At 40.5% G+C, this 17525-nt stretch overlaps 1 protein-coding gene across 2 annotated transcripts; it reads left to right on the top strand.

Annotated features, from left to right (window-relative positions):
* Positions 1–3700: 3700 nt before the first annotated feature.
* On the top strand, positions 3701–17525 carry LOX (lysyl oxidase). 2 transcript variants are annotated; one of them, XM_027652589.1, is made up of 7 exons: positions 3701–4912; positions 5389–5497; positions 6776–6913; positions 9077–9233; positions 11581–11676; positions 11830–11945; positions 13756–17525. In XM_027652589.1, exons 1-7 carry the CDS (start codon positions 4189–4191, stop codon positions 13760–13762), a joined length of 1347 nt encoding a protein of 448 aa, XP_027508390.1. In that variant the 5' UTR covers positions 3701–4188; the 3' UTR covers positions 13763–17525. The 2 variants fall into 2 exon arrangements, with proteins under 2 accessions (XP_027508390.1, XP_027508391.1); XM_027652590.1 differs by lacking the exon at positions 13756–17525 and having other exon boundaries at positions 11830–11949.

Raw genomic sequence — 17525 nt, 5'->3', positions numbered from 1 at the left:
AAAGTTTCCTTTTGATTTGGTAGTGGGAAGTTGCCTGATTAGAGACTTCAAAATCAGACATACACAGGGTAACTAAGTTTAACTAGAAAGTTAACTTTTGTAAAAATAAATTCTTACAGCCTGCTTCAAAGACTACTGATGTCAGAAAAAGTCTACAACTCTTGTCTCTAATTAAGTTGGTTTGTTAAAAAAAAAATCTCATTACAGACCTGAATCGGAAAATACTGAGAGTTCTTAGTTTCTAGTGAAGTTTACATCCTGTAAAGAATACTTTTACATCTTAATTCCAACTATTAAGGAGAATTCATTATAATTAGGATCCTTTTAATCCAATGCACTGACAAGTGAGTTTCTAAATAAAAATACCTGAACTTATGCAAAATATGCTTCAGAAAAATCCAGTGTTCTGGTTGCAACAAAATTACATATTTTTCAATGTTTGAATGCAAAAAATGACAAGCTATAAAATCTGTTTTAAGTAAGATCTACAGAACAAGATAAATTTGAATAATCTAGTTGCAACTCAGTGTTTATGTGAACAGAAGAATCAGAGCGAGTACTTTGTCTACTCAAGCATAAATCAGATGAGTATACTGAATTTTTCTCAGATACAAAAAGCTGAAACCAACCCCTCCTTTTCGAGATTCTTCTAATAGTCACTCCTCAATAACCAACCCTTCAATCCCAAATGAATAATGACCAGCTTATAAATATACTTAACACATATTAAGTTTGTTTAGCTTTCTCTTAGGATTTTAGAAAATTATTTATATTTCTTGTTTTACATATGTGACTCTAGCTACCAATTTATGACTAAACAAGAACACAAATTAGCCATCCCACAACAACAGAATTGATATTACTTTAAAAATAATATTAAAAGTAACAAATAATGTGATTAATGTAAACTGTCATTTAAAACTACTTCACTTTTTCTACACTAAATATAAATTACCTCCTTATCTCAGGTTTTGAGACATTACTGTAATTACTTACTGCTTCAATTAGTGTAATTTTTTAGTGAAGGAAATTTCATTTCTCAGCTGATACAGACTGTGTTTATTTCTGCAGGTGGTAGAAATAAAAAACCCTAGTGAAACAAATACCCAGGCATACCAGTCATTCCAGCCAAAAAAGAAAGAGTTGGGCAAATGCTTCAGTAACCAAGTTAACTGTGATCCAGTATCAGAACTGGGCTTTACAAAGAAGCTGTACTGACCTCATGAGAAAGTTTAATATCAGAGTGCTTGACAGTTTCTAGGGCATTTTTAAAGCAATCACAGTACTTGACTTGCTTACAAGACTTTTAAAAGTATTGCAGAAATGTTCACCTGCACACCTCGGGTCACAGAGTTGGGCTTTTTGATGGTCTAGACAGACTTGTGATGTAAAAACTTGGTATAAATGGGCAACCTGTGAGGAAAGGACAGCAGTTAAATGGACTTAGGCACCTAATGCTAAGTAAGGGACTTTACTCTCTAGGGGTGCTGATGGTGGTCTGCAGGCATTAAGAAAAATAAATTAATTAACAAATAAAACTGGTACTATGGAAAAAATGACAAACAACATGAATGACTGATAGATGGGCAAGAATACTAGTCTCAAATATGCTTTCTCCAGTTTCATGAAAAATAGTAACTTAATCAGGCAGGAAAAAAAAATGGCTAGGATCCCACTGTGTGGAAACATTGTCTAATATCACACATTGGGCAACAACCTGCTATTTGTAACACTAGTAAGATTTAGAGGAAGATTAGAAAGACAGAAACCTCATTCCTTCAGTGTTGCATTTTCCCTAACTTCAACCTTTCCATTTTACTCAGTCTTAGTCACTGATTGTTCCAGGCAAACCCTTAAATGGAGAATAATATTTTCAAAGCCACAATGAGAAAGATCAGAGGGGATGAGAAGCCTGCAAATATGATGAATAAGAGAGCCCAAACCCAGTCACCTCTGTAGAAGGCTGCCCAACCCTAACTAGCTCCAAACTGGACCATCATGAACCATCTGCTTGTGGAAAGACACCAGTTATTGTTCCAGTTGGGGTCCCAGTCCAGCAGATGTTCCCTACCAGCCTGGTGCTGGCTAGCAATGATAACAAGCACCCACTTTGCTATTGGATGGATTCCCAAGTACGAAGACTTTGCTGTCTTTGACACGTACCTCCCTGTGTTCTTCAGTATTCTCCAGATCGAGAATTTTTTCAGTTAACTGCTGATTTCCCAGTAATTTTAATCCTCCTGGTTGTTTGGGTGACTGCAGGGAAATGAACTCCACAGGGCTGCACACTTGTCTCCTAAGGTGGAGACCAGAGCAAGCAAGCTTGGTCCGCTGAGCAGCTGGTGCCAGGTACTGGTCACTGCCAACAGCCCACCCGTCCGCAGGAAGAACTTTGACAACTCAGGGTGGCATCACTGATTTCAGGGTGGTAAAAGTGCTTTAAACACTAATAATTCGACAGCAGTGTAAAGCAGCATTCACAGTCCACCACAGCCACAATGTAGGACTGCATTTTGCTGGTTTTCAATTATTAAATGTGAACCACTTAAAGTAATATGCAATTAAAATAAACTACAATACAACAAATGACAGGAGAACAACAAAACGTAGTGGCAGATATCCACCTGGCCAATAACAGATAGTTTATTAACCTGATCTGGGGAGGCCAGCAGTTGGAAGGTGCCTTGAATCTACCTGAGTAGGGTAAAAACCTCCAACCCTGGGCTGATCATCTTTGACAAGAATCACTTAAGAAATATCCTCACCACCACACTTCTGGTGAAGGAGAATTTTTCTCAGTTCCTGTGCAAGGATTCATAAGCAAACAGCCCTTGGAAAAATACAACCAAAAGGAGTTTTGGCAGAAATCCACAGACCTTAATTCTTTTGCCTTGGTGGGTGATTGGACTTATCAAAACATAGCCTTGATGAACTCTTGTAAAAGCAGGAAGGGAGGGAAAGGCTTTCAGGCCACAGTCTGCTCTTCTTCCCCAGTACGATTTTGGGGAGACACTGCCCGAACTCGGTTTATTTGTTCTGGTGACGGGGCTAAGCCTCTCCCATGTGAAATTTCACTTTTCAATGAAAACTTACTCCGGGAGGAGCATCGCCAGTATATTTCTCGTGTGACTCATACGCACAAAATCCAAAAGTCAATAGTCAAGAGTTTATTTGATGGAGGTTTTCTTCTAATTAAGAGGTCATTAAGGGGATCCGACCGTTACTCAGCGCTGAGACGAAGGTCCCCAGCAGCTGCTCCAGCCCGGGAGATGTGCCGGCCAGCACATTTTCCAGAAACATGTTTCCTCTCTCGCCAGCGGCCCCTTCCCCCTTCCCCCTCCCCGTCACCCCGTTTTTAGTCTCTCCAGTGCTGATGAGCTAATAGCATTTTTCCTTTGCATACTTTGGCGCTGCCCCACGGCATACTCTGGCAGCCTACGTGTGTCTGAGCGCGCCCGCCCGCCGCAGGCTCGGCTCGGCACGGCTCGGCGCGGCTCGGGGCGCGGGGGGAGACAGACAGGGAGGGAGGGGGGAGGTAGGCAAGGAGTGGGGGAGGCAGGCAGGGAGGGAGGATGGGGAGCCCCCGCCGACGCGCCGGCCCGAGCCGCCCCGTTCCCCCCGGGCCGCCCCCGCACGGGGCAGGCGGGCGGGGGGCGGCCGTGGGGGGAACTGTCAGGGCCGCACGTTTCCAGCCGCATTACGTGAACAAATGGCGGGGGCGCAGCCAGCCCAGCCAGCGGGGCTTGTGTAACTTTGCGAGCGTGCCAGCAAGTTTAAAGTCCCTGGTCTCTCCTCCTCCTCCTCCTCCTCCTCCTCCTCCTCCTTCCCTCGCTCCAGACACCAGCGCGGGCCGAAGGACGATGAGAGGCTGATTGTTTGCTCCGGCTCCCATTCGCATCCCCTCGCCTATAAATACTGGGGAGAAGAAAAGCCGCTCCCGCCGCCTCCCCCGGGCCGCGTTTCCTTTCCGACGGCCCGACCTGCCCGATGGCACCGCCCGGGTGCCGCAGCGCCTGAGACCCCTCTACCCGCCTGACCCTTCCAAAGGTGCAGCCCGCACTCCCCGTCCTCCCGCACCACCCCGCCCCATCTCCAGCAGGAAAGGAGCCCCTCTCTCTCCTCTCGGCCCCCTTTCCCCCGGTTTCTCCCGTATCTCTCTTCCCGTCGGCTCCTAGGAAAGAGGAGAAGATGCGATTCGCGCCGCCTGGGCTCCGGCTCGCCCAGCTCCTCGCGTGCATCTACTGGAGCTGCCTGTGGCCTGCCGGCTGCCAGCAACAGCAGCCGCAGCGCCGGGATCCCCCGCCGCCCCCCGCCGGCTGGAGGCAGCGGATCCAGTGGGAGAACAACGGGCAGGTGTACAGCCTGCTCAGCCTGGGCTCTCAGTACCAGCCCCCGCGGCGCAGGCAGGCGGCGGAGGCGGCGGGCAGCCCCATCCTGCTGCTGCGGAACAACGGGACGGCGCTGCCCCGCAGAGCCGCCACCCGCGCCGCCGCCGAGCAGCCACAGCCCCCGCCCGCCGCCGGCACCCGGGGCGGCTCCGGTGCTCGGCACTGGTTCCAGGCCGGCTACCAGCCTTCCTCCGGAGGCCGCGCCGCCGCCGGGCAGCGGAGCCAAGCGCTCGCCACCCCAGTGGCCAGGAGCGCCTCCTCGGGGGCGCCGCGACCCAGCGCCCCCGCCAGCCCCGCCGGCGGCACCGGCACCGACGGCAACGGGAGCAGCACCGGGGCCGGCGGGCTGCCGCCCCTCGGCAGCTTCAGGCCCGGGCGGGAAGATGTCATGGTAGGAGACGACCCCTACAACCCCTACAAGTACACAGACGATAACCCCTACTACAACTATTATGACACCTACGAGAGGCCCCGCCAGGGCAGCAGGTACAGACCCGGCTACGGCACCGGCTACTTCCAGTACGGTAAGAGCTCTCCTTCCCGCCCGTCCCGTCCCGTCCCTCCCTGCCCCGCCGCGCCGCCCCGCTCGCTCCCGCGCACGCCGGTCCCGGCGGGATGCGCTGCGGGGGTCGCCGGCGCTGCCAGCCCCCCTGTTGGGGCAAAACCCGACCAGACGGGCGATCGCCCGGCTCCTGGTCCGCGAGAATCCCGGCGGAAAGCTCGGTGGGAATCCCAGCGGCCCGCGGTCCCCGTGGCTGGAAGAGCGGGGAGCTGCGGAGGGCACGTCCATTAGCCCACCGCGGGATTCTGGGCGTCGTGCTTGCGATGTGGTCTTTGGGAAAAGCCGAAGAGCCTGAGCAAAGGGGAGGAGAGCGAGGTTAACGGAGGGCAGGGGTCCGTAACAAAACGACGGCTCCTAACGATTGGGATGGTAGCCAAATATCTGCAAACGTGTCCTGGGTTGATCTTGCTGTTATGTGGTTGGTTTGATGAACTGCAGGTCTCCCTGACTTAGTCCCGGATCCCTATTACATCCAGGCGTCCACATATGTCCAGAGAATGTCCATGTATAACTTGAGATGTGCTGCTGAGGAAAACTGCTTGGCAAGGTAGGCATCACCTCAGGCTTTTGCCCATCCACTGTGAGTTCTCGTGTTCCTGTGTCCACTGTGGAGTACCTGTGAACATGGTGAAGAGTGGAGAAGAGTGAGGTTGAAAGCCCAAGGAAACACAACCCAGTTTGAAACCTTCTTCCAAGCTTGTGGCAGATGGTGGGGTACACACATCAGAAAGCAATATTGCCATACTAGAGAGACAAGCTACGGATCTTTTGAAAAACCTACACATTGTGAAAAGTTATATTACACATTTCTATTGTCGGGCTCATTTGAACATATCTGAATTTTGTGAAATGGAGGCATCCAAAAAAACTGTTTGAATCTGGTGGTTTTCATCTCCCTTCTCTAATCCCATAGGATCATATGCAACTCCTCTAAAAAAAGACGAAACAAAAACCTATTCTTAACCAGCACAAGTTACTATTAAAATTATAACAAGCTAATTGTTTCTGGGCCTATGCCTTGTAATGTCTCTTAAAACTAAAATCTCCCTGAAAAGTGTTTCAAAGTCTCTTAAGGGGTTGAAATAACAGCTTTGCTATGAAGTTTGGTCTTGTCCAGTTGGCAGAGAGGGATTTTTCCTGTTTTGTTTGGAAAGAAATCAACATAGCTGTTTTTAACCATTTTAACTTGTTTGATACCTTATCATTTAAAACAGATTTATGTATTTACCAGCATCATTAATTGATATCAGACTTTTTCCAGGGTCATGCTCTTTGTTCACTTGCTGGAAAAAGAAAACATGACATAGGAAGCAGTATTTTTCTGCTAGATTCTCAGTGAATACTAATTGAAATGTTCTTGCTAGCTATCAGTTGACTAAAATATTCCAGTATTTAAAAGATAATAGCTATGTGAAAGAGGATAATATAGCCTGTTCATATATATATGTATTTTTTACAACAGAATCAAACAACTGTTGTGTGATCTTACATACACAGGGAGTTATTTTTGTTAACAGCAACTAATGAATTGTAATTTTGGTACCAGAGTAATTTTACAGTTTAGCAGTGATCTACTTTATAGATGAACTCAGTCAGTGGTCAAACTTCCATTCAGAATACTGGAAGTAGATTTGAATCTTACTCAGGTCGTGGTCTGACACCAGGCATTTCCACACCATATGGAATTCCTGTGAACCTCCAATGCATAAAGTTTAAGGGGGCTGAAAAGACCTCTGCTGTCAGTTACTTCTGAGACAATAGAAAGTGTTTTTTAAAGCGTTTCTTGCATATACTTACACATTTTTCTTTTTTTCCATTATTGCAGTTCAGCTTATCGAGCAGATGTCAGAGACTATGACAATCGGGTGCTCCTGAGATTCCCCCAAAGAGTGAAAAATCAAGGCACATCAGATTTTCTGCCCAGCAGACCCCGTTATTCATGGGAGTGGCATAGCTGTCACCAGTGAGTAAACTGCTCAGTATGAAATCTATGTTTTTCACTAACAAATTGTCACTTATAAGCTGACGTTTTCTAAAACTGCAGTGAAGCAGAGAGAAGCCATAAGAAAACTTTAGCCTCTTACTGTCTGATACATTTTATGTAGTGGTAATTACTCTTTCTATAGACACATGAAACCAAAAGGGATATGAAGCTTATGTAAGAAACTTGTACAAAGTCTAAATTATTTGTAAATACAAGCCTCAAGCCAGTTTTGATGTAGATTATAGTCCAGTTGCATTTAAGTGTAACCAGTTAATAAAAATCCCAATCATGTTAAAATAAATGGAAATCCTAAAATGTACATCTACTAGCACGGTCCCTATGATATAGCATTGTAAACAGTGACCCATATCTCTTGACCTGAATTTCATGAGTTAGTTCTTGACAAGGAATGCTCTGATAAATATGGAATTGAAAAGCTACTGAATTGATTGATCCTGTCATCAATAATATCCTTATCAGATAAAGATACTTTGACACAGCAGCAAAGCTCTAGAAATAGCATAATTGTTGGAAACACGGAAAGGGAAACGAAGCAGGACATTTTCAACATTTTGGGAGCAAGTAACACAGCAAACCTGTATCTTTTCAGAAAACTCACATTCAGCAGTTTTCAGGTTTGTTCTATTTTTTGCTATTTCACAGCAGAACCAGTTGTAAAATACTAGAAGTACTTAGAATAGTTACTTCCACCTTATTTAAAATACAACTCTGCTGCTACAGGTACATAAATGATAACTTAATATTATTCTTTTAAAAAAATGGTATGTAATGTGGGCTTGATCTGAAGGCCTCTGAGCCTTCAGAGGCTTTAAACACTGAATGAAAAATCAGTATCATTAGAACAAATTCTTTCAAAAAAAAAGACTAGTATTATTAGTTTATAAAACTTGTAAGGATAAAAAAAGCTAAAAATAAATAAAATCAAAAAACAAAGCCTCCACAAATGCTTTAGTTAACCCCCATTCCTGAAAAAAAATCAATCACCAATAACAAAAATACCCCAACTCTAATGCTTAAAAAGCTGATAAATAGATGAAATGGAGAGAGCAATTGAAATCTTCCATTTGTAGAAGAGCAATTTCTTACTCTGCCACAACAGCCTAGCTATTGCTGTCCAGATGTAAAGTGTCTCTGATGTTGATTCAGTTCTTGGACAGAACATACATTGCCACAAAAAAATGCATCTCTCGTGATCATTTCCATAACAGTGAAACAAACTCATTTGGAAATGAACTACAACTGCCAACTAGTTTGGCTAGCCATCAGACTTCAGTGTTAGTCATCATCATCTGTGGACTGGTTTTACTGTTCTTAATGCACATGCTTGTGAGACTTGTGTGCTGTTTTGTTTCACCAATACATTTGAATTCTGTTTAATTAGATTTTTTCATAAAGCTCTTGAGCTAAAGGCATTTGTAAGTAACAGAAACCAAAGATATAGTGAAGGTAGATAAGACAAATGTAGTTTAGAAAAAGTGGAATTACAAGAATAATAGGTGTTGAACTCTGCAGTAAGAGCCTGAACTCACTTTGTGTGAGAGCAAAAAAAAAATGCAAAAAGACTGCAAAAAGAGTTGACATGGAATGAAATCTGCATTGCCAGTACACAGAAGCCCACTTCTTTATGCAGATTTTGTTTTCACCACTGTTATGAATGTGTTATATTGACTGAGGGCCACTGAAATGTGAAAGCAAATTGTTGGGGTTTTGCTAGCAAGTAGTAAACTTCCCTGGAATTTACAGTATGTAAGGTAAGCATTCCTAGTGAAATTCTGGCTAAAGGCAGTTATAAGATGTACAATTCAAATATGAACTACTTAATACTTGCTACTATTATTGGAAAAGAGCTGAAACAGGAAATTTTGGAAAAACAGTGCTGGAATCTTTCCCATAACAAATTAAAATCTATTATTTATTTACAGAAGACGGCATGTAGTAATTGAAAATCAGAGTAATAAAAATAATTGAGTAGTCAGTAATAGGAAAGTATAATAATGCACAGATTTTGTTTAACAAATAAAATTCGGCCACATTTAACAGGAGGTAGATCAAATAGAAATATGTTAAAATATTATTTATATGATCTGATCCTTCTCTAATAACGTATCTATGGTTTAACAGACATTATCACAGCATGGATGAATTCAGCCACTATGACTTGTTGGATGCGAGCTCACACAGGAAAGTTGCTGAAGGACACAAAGCAAGTTTCTGTCTTGAAGATACCTCCTGTGATTATGGATATTATAGGCGGTATGCATGTACAGCACATACACAGGTAAGAGTTGCTCTGGAGACAAGTTTTTTTCCTCCTCTAGTCTATATTTGGGTAACTTTTCTGCTAATCATCTGATTCCCTAAATTAACTGATGACCTAACTAACTTCTGAAATTCCTCTGTCAGAGACCAGGATACCATCTTGGAGACATAATTTACCCAGGTGCTGCTAAGTGGGTTTCTCAGTAAAATTCATTAGCTTAGCACCACTGCTAAATGAACTCTATTAATACACACCACAAGTTCTCATGGCTATAAGTCCGGTCAAGTGAGCTAAAGGGAACTCAAGACAGCCAGTAAAGAAGTCGCTCCAATGTTCATCCCCCCACAACTGCTCAGACATATCCTTGGCTGGTCCCAGAGTTCAGCACTAGCATTTTCACCCTTTCAGAGTCTGCAGCTGTAAGGTTCTGAATTCCCTTAATACCTATTGCTACTGGCTGGCAGTCTGACACAGAAATCTTACAGCATTATTTTATGCCTGTATTTAAGGTATAAAAGATATAAAGAGAATGGCAACCATGTGAACATTATGATGGGTCATGTACAAATGTAAAGCCAGGCTAGGGTTTATTAAAGGAACAGATGAAAGACGGAATCAAACATTAAGATAAAAAAATCCTTGAAAGACTCCTACCTTGAATATTGCACTACCATCTCTCAAAACTGCTGCAGAAAAGGTTAAAAAGTCCAAACTAGCCAACCCCAGGAGAACAAGGATGATCAGTAATGTAGTATGGTTAAGAGACTTCACTGACTTTTTTTTCCATTTGGAAAACCAAATAAGAACGAAACTTGAGTGGTCCTGGATTGAAAGAGGAAATTGTTGATATTTATTCTTTCTCACAATACAAGAATTTAAGACCTGCTAGACAACAGCTTTAAAACAGAAAGGAGTGGTCTTTTGACACATGAATGAAGTATTAAATGCCTTGCCTTAGGATGTTGCAGAGATCAAAAATATTTACATGTGTTCAAGAAAAATTCAGACAAAATAATGGTGACTATTAAACACAAAACAAATCTGATGGTACTCCATGTCTTAAATACAGTTAAATGCCTGGTGGAAGGAATCTGCCTGACATTACACATCCCATTTCTTAGGTTCTTTTGTCCTCAAGCATCTGCTGCTAACCATTGTCAGAGACATGACACTGATCTTGATGGATTTGTAGTTTAACTCAGCGTGGCCAAACTTACATGTACATCTGTATCCCTTATTCTGCAGCTTTTAATCTAGGATGTAGTTATTTTATCACAGAGAAATAACAGGTATGCTTCACTGGCTGACGTGTCCACATTCGAATTTTAACTATAATGAATGATGTGCAATACATAAAGGCTTTGAAGAGGTTTTATAAATATCTTTTCTCCTTCGTAGACTAAGACATCTAACTAAGCAACATACATATTTTACAGCTGGAGTATTTGTGTCACTAGAATCATGGCTGTGTCAGCGTTTCCACTGGAAGCCCATGTTTCAGGGGTTTGTAATTGAACTGTAAAACTTTCCTCCAGCCTCAGACTTGGCACATACATGCTGGGTCAAGAGGGAATTCCTACAGGACTTGGGTTTTCTGCACTTTGTGTGTTGCCAGAACAGATTAGCTTTGCCTAGAGCAATCTGTGTTGGACACAGTTAGAGACACCAGATTTGAACCACTGATACATTCATAGTTAGGGATTCTTACTGATGTTCCCAACAACAAAGAATTTTTCAGAAAAGATTCATCTGGAAGAAAGGCTACATTTTCAGTTCCCTCAGATTCTTGTGCCACTGTATGCCTGAAGAGACACTATTTCCATGCAAAACTCAATGTGAAAATAGCTCTTGAGACTACTGTTCAAAGTTAGCACTTTGGCAGAATACACCCATAGCAAGAAGTTGCATCATTCCTAAGGGTAGAGAGAGGTTCCAGTATGGTAATAGGGTTTGTATTCAAGGACTCCAGAAGCAATTTACGTGGGATTTACAGATACTTATTCTCATCTTATGTAAAGAACAGGAAATAATAACAGCACCAGTCTTTACATAAAAGGAGTACTGTAGCAAGTGATAATAAAATACAGATATCTCACAGATGAACAGCTAAATATTATAGATGTTTCCTCTTCAGTAATAAATTAGTAAAGTGCAGTCTATCAAAATGGTATGTCTGACTTACGTATTCTACTTTAGATACACAAATAAAATGCCAAGAAAAAATAAGACTAATTTACTGAGTTAATTTTCTTAATGAAGTGTGATGGTTAAGTGAACTTCAGTCCGAGTGTCCCTAATGTCTAGAGTGTTACTATTCCTAATGACTCATTTTTTTTTTTACATCCACCTTAACTTCATTTTTAAGGGTCTGAGCCCTGGCTGTTACGACACTTACAATGCTGACATAGATTGCCAGTGGATTGATATTACAGATGTGAAACCTGGAAATTACATTCTGAAAGTAAGTGTAATTGGGAGTGGGAAAGTGTGTTTTGGGGTTTTTTTTGTTGTTGTTTGTTTTTCAAATAAGTAAATCATAAGTATACAACCTTTTGAATGTATGTGAGCAGCTGAAACCTGGAAATAGATAAACGCTATGCTTTCTCCCCTTAAGGTGAGTGTAAACCCCAGCTATTTGGTGCCTGAATCCGATTACTCCAACAATATAGTGCGCTGTGATATACGCTATACTGGCCACCATGCATATGCCTCTGGCTGCACAATTTCACCGTAAGTACTTTCCTTTGTTTTCTGTCAGTGTCTTAGATTCATGGTAGTGAAGTTGACAAAAGGATTTATAAAGCTTAGAGATTTACTTTATCTTGAAGAAAATGACTTCCACTATTAGTTCTACTGATAGCAATTTCTTCAGTATTTTGTTTCTGGGGTTTCAGGAATTTAAAATTTGTGGGAATTTTGCTCTTGCACTTGTGCCATCAGAATATATAGCACTTTCAAAATTGCTCTTACTGGGCTGCTAGATAACTACCTCTGGCTCACACCTTCTTTGTATTTGCACTAGAACCTTTCTGTGATCATTCAATACCCATTTATGCCGCCCACACAGAACTGTTCAGCAGTTACAGAGCTGTTAAAACATTCTGTAAAATCCCACACATGTATGTTACTGTGCTGCTGCTGCTGCTTAGACAGCAGCCATCCTCCCTGAAACAGTTCTTTCACACACACTCCATCTACAGTTTAGTTATTCAAAAGTTTAAACAAGGCCAAATGTACCTCCCTTTAAAAATCTTTTCTCCAAAAAAGAAAATTCATTTAATAAATTACCTCATGGTAGATCTACCGTACTTTAGTATCTGTCAAATACACACACAAAGCAGTCTTCTGTAACATAGAGGTAAGCAGTTCTCAGGATAATATATTAGTTGCTCATCCAAAATATTAATCAAGTGATTTCATTTTGATTGTATAAGGAATATTAATATTTTATAGAGGTTTATATGAAAGAAATTCCAGAGAAGTAAATGAAAAGTAAAATAGATGACCAGTGTAGTCTTATATAACAGCATCAGCGAAACAAATACACTGAATTAATGTGACTAGCTTAATTAGCTTGTAAAATATTCATTTCTTACTTTGCATTAGGAAATCAGTAGTTAAATGAGGCTAAAGGGAGGAATGTTTTTTCATTGCAGTGTGGAGATTTGTATTTGTAATCACATTTTGATCATACTCATGACAAGTAAAATGGCTTCAGCAAAGTCCTCTGCTCTTGCTGTGTATTGGTCAGACTTCACGAAAAGGAGGAAAAAAGAATAGGTGTTCTGCAGGTTGTGAGAGATTATTTTTGGTGGACTTAAGGCAGGAGCTTTTCAAGCATTTCTATGTAACAGGACTGATTTCTCCTTCTTGGAATACCGCATGTGCTTGCATTCATGTGGAAGGGAAACATGCTTCATACTTTCAACTTCTAGTCTCCCCATCTTACCTCTGAAAATGTTATGGAGTACAGAGAGTAAAAGAATTATTAAGGTTGGAAAAGACTTTTAAGATCATCAAGTCCAACCATCAATCTATGACCACCATGTTCACTACTAAACCATGTCCTCAAGTGTCATATTCACATGTTTTTTTGAACACTTTAAGTGATGATGACTACACCACTTCCCTGAGCAGTCTGTTCCAACGTTTTGCAACACTTAATGTGAAATCTTTTTTCCTAATATCTAATCTAAACCGCTCCTGACACAAGTTGAGGCCACTTCCTCTTGTCCTGTGACTTGTTACCTGAGAGAAGAGAGCGACCCCCACCTCCCTACAGCCTCCTTTCAGATAGTTGTAGAGAGCCATAAGGTCTCCCCTGAGGGTCCTTTTCTCCAGGATAAACCACCCTCTCTCTCTCTCTCTCTCTCTCTCTGTATATATGTATGATGTACATATATTCATGCAGGGTGAGGAAACAAAATTTCCCTTACTGTTTGCTGACTTGTGCCTTCAAGCTGATAAATGAGTACTTAGCAGATATTCTTTTTGTACCTGCTTGGTCACCTGCACAAAATTATTTTTTTTCTTTTGACAGATACTGAGAAAGGTACAAGAAAATGGATGAGATGGTGCCAAATGTTTTGAACTGAAGTATCATAATATAAACTTCAATAGGATTCGAACACTATAGAAACAAAACTACAGAACATACATACATACACCCACACACCTTATGTGATTTCGAAGCACTCCAGCAGCTTCTCAACCAAAACTTTATTGGAGTTTAAGAATTTAAATTGGCGTTACTTGTATTACTATCGAAATGTGTGGAACTGGTGATTAATGCACAGATATTTTACATTTTGAAAACCTAACTCATTCATAAAAACGTGACAATGTCTTAGCTCCTTGAAATTTGGAGTTTAGATGATAATAGGCTTCAGTGGTAATATAACTGGTGAATGAGTTGAACATATTTTAAAAGGTAGAAAAAAAGTATGCAATACGAATCAAATAAAATGCAAGAGAAAGTACTAATGTCAGCTATTTCAGAAAATACCATAATGAAAACCAGCTTAAGAGTAATGATACAGTACTATTAAAAATACTTGCTAGAACACATTGATATGAATGGGAGAAGTATGTTCAGTTTTCAAGGAATATTAACGTATAGCAGAGAAATACATATATATTACATATATCAGTTATACCCCTGCAAGAAAAGTTACGTTTACATTTTTTAATACATTAGAATTTTTTCCATTTTCTTAAGTGAAAAACAGATGGGGTTTTGAAATACACCTTTCCTCTGTGAAAACTAATTAAAAACCTTACCCACCTTTCTATGTTTAAGAGATTTTTCAAGGTGGGGCTTTTAAAAGACTTCCGCAAAATCAATGCGGATAAAAATAATACCTGTCAAGAAATAGGCTCTTGGAGATAAAGAAGAGCCCCTGATGTGGTCATCTGTGAAAAAAATTCAACTTGAACAGATTAACCATCAAAATAATACTGGCAATTAACTCAGGTGGCACCACAAAGAGAAGTAGGTCAGAATCTTAATGAAGTGCTTTTAGTGTGAAAAAGCCTACTACCTGCTTCCCCCTTAAGTACTGTATCTCAGTATTCAAAATAACAAAGTTGAAATTATACTATATAGAGAGGGAGAACAAAAGTCAGTGTATTAATATCCTACTTTAGGCTATTCAGGAACCAAATACAACATTGTTAAGGGGAAAAACTTCAAGCTCAAATTAACGTTTTTGTTGAACTGCTTAACTGGTGCTGGGTACACTACTCCTCCTCCTCCCATCCCAAAATTATTTTGCTTTTGCAGTGCACCCTGCTGTAAGCTACAGTAGCTGTGATTTTCGTTTTAAACTGTGAAATGACATATCACAAGGGGATCTGGCGTTCTTTTCAGAAGATTTCTGATCATGTAAAATAAGGATCTACCTTTGAAACAATGGAACCTAGAAATATTGATTGGCATTGGTTAAATGTGATCAGTTCAAAACACCTAATGAAACATGGAAAGCTCAATATATTAAAAAAAAATTGAAAAATAGCTGTGCTATTGAAAATAGTTAAAAATTTAAAAATCCGAGGACTATGGAGTATTTTTTGTTATCACTATATTATCACTGAGAATATTTCAGGCAGTATTTGGAAATATTTTATGCATTGGAACCCTATAGATTTAATTTGGACGCTTGATGAATTGCCATAATATCCTTTAAGGATCAGCTGTTCTTTAGTACATATATTTATTTCCTGATTATAAAGTATTTCCATCTTAATCATAACTCGGTTACAAATTTGCACAACTAGAACTTAAAAAAAGGACCTAAGAACCAGTAACCTGGTGATTACTACACCCTCACCAGTGGGAGAGGGTGTAGAATGAATACCATTTATACCTGCAGGTCCCTTTTTGTTTGGTGCGAGATCCATTTTGGCAATCAGTAACCAGTATGGGCAATGAACAGAAGCAAAATTCACAAACTCGATTTATTAGAAAGCCATTTGTTACATATGTCTGCAAAAATGAGGGCATGTTCAAAATCTAGGCTTCTGAAATCTCAGCCCAAAGAGCTTTTAAGTTTAAGAGGTGTTGAGGGATGCAAGCGCATTCACCTTTCTATAGACTTAGGTCAAAACTGGGGTGAAAGTCCTGAGAGCAGCTTGGGCAATGGACACAAAAGCTACTGAATGGAAGCTAGGCTGTGGGCATGAGCTGCTTCCCGGCAAGAGGTTGTGTGCTCGTACCTCATTGTGCCTGATGCTGAATGTGGGATATGAGAGCACTAACAGGAAACAGAGCAGCTGCAGAAAGCGAGTTTATCCCCTGGTTCATGAGACAGGAACCTGCTTACATGTCTGTACCCAAACTACTTGCAGAACTCCACTGAAGTCAGCAAGCAACCAGAAGGCCTTGAGCATCTGTGTAGGAGGAGCAAGTGGAAATGGCCTGGTTCAGAAAGGTGTTGAATGCTGTAACTTTGAATCTTGGGGATATTGTAGCTACGAAAATGTAGCTTTTTTTTCCGTAGCAAAATATTGTATTTGTTTTTAAATGTGTGTTAAGCAACATTACATTGATGTACAATAGCACAAAAACTGCCTAAGATAACATGAACAGTCTATTTAGAAAAACAGGGGATTTTAGGATTAAAAAAAAAAAAAGGAATGTGACTTTAACCCTGTCTATGGTAAATCACAACGCAGTAGAAGAGTTTATTATATTGCATGTACAAAAGTAGTTCTAAATAGGGGAGCGCCAACCAGTATTTTCAGTATCTTGGCTCTGCAGATTTGACCCAGACACCTTAACTTACTTTTTTCATACTGGAAAATAATTATGGGATTATGTGCATTTTTGTTGAAAAAAAATTTATAAAACTGTTTTGATAAAAGCTTTTATTTTTACAGCAAATTATATTTGGATTCCATTTCACAAGACATTGGGTTGATTCCCATCATCTTTGAAAGGCATCTTGCCATTGGTAGGAGAAAAATCAGATTTAAATTTTGTGAGATTTCTAGTATAAATTTGCTGTCTTGCAGTCTCAAATTTCTTCTGAAAAGTCAGATTGTAAAAATGTATGTGAAGCAATTACCTCCCACATTTCAAATCTTAACACAAAAATTGCATATAAGGAATATGTTGTATGTCAGGTTCATTACAGGAGGGGTTTGTTATATATTTTTTTTTAATCCTGAAACACATTTTATATTTGCATATTTCTAGACAAAAGTGTAACAAAAATGACAGATTGGTCACCAATGGAACCAACATATTGTGTAGATTATGTTTTTGTGTTACTAAGGTCTACTAATTTTCTCTCTGCTCCAGAGTTTACTGTGCAGTGTTGAATGAGTGCAAACACCAAATTTACCTTCTTATAGTCATTCATGCATTGTTTGCAGTGTGCTCATTCAAAACCAGCGGGGTGAGTTTCATAAATGAGACATTGAAAAGTGGTTTATCCTGTGTCTCACACTTATGCCGACAAGGCATTTTCATTTTCTCCAAATCCTAAAAGGTGCTGAAAGATTTTAACTTGAATTAAAACCAGAGAGTATGTTATTGGGAAGTTTTTATTATGCAACTAATGCTACAGATACAGTGAAATGCCACTTGTTTTTGCAACTTTTCAGAAGGTTTTTTTGTTATTTCCTTCACCTTTCTTCCAAGAGTCTTAATTTCCGTAACTTTGCATCTTTACCTGAAGAGCTCTAATTTATAATATTCAGGCACTAGCTTTGTATTCTTCATTGCACTTTCATATTCTTGTGTTACATGCCCGTATTATGGTTGCAAGTTTATGTGAAAATGACTTGAATAAAATGTTTCAAGCGTTC

Source organism: Corapipo altera, unplaced genomic scaffold (assembly GCF_003945725.1).
Source record: "Corapipo altera isolate COAL_440 unplaced genomic scaffold, ASM394572v1 61286, whole genome shotgun sequence".
NCBI lineage: Eukaryota > Metazoa > Chordata > Aves > Passeriformes > Pipridae > Corapipo > Corapipo altera.
Note: the sequence above shows the minus strand (reverse complement) of the source record. Positions and strands in the feature narration are given on the sequence as shown.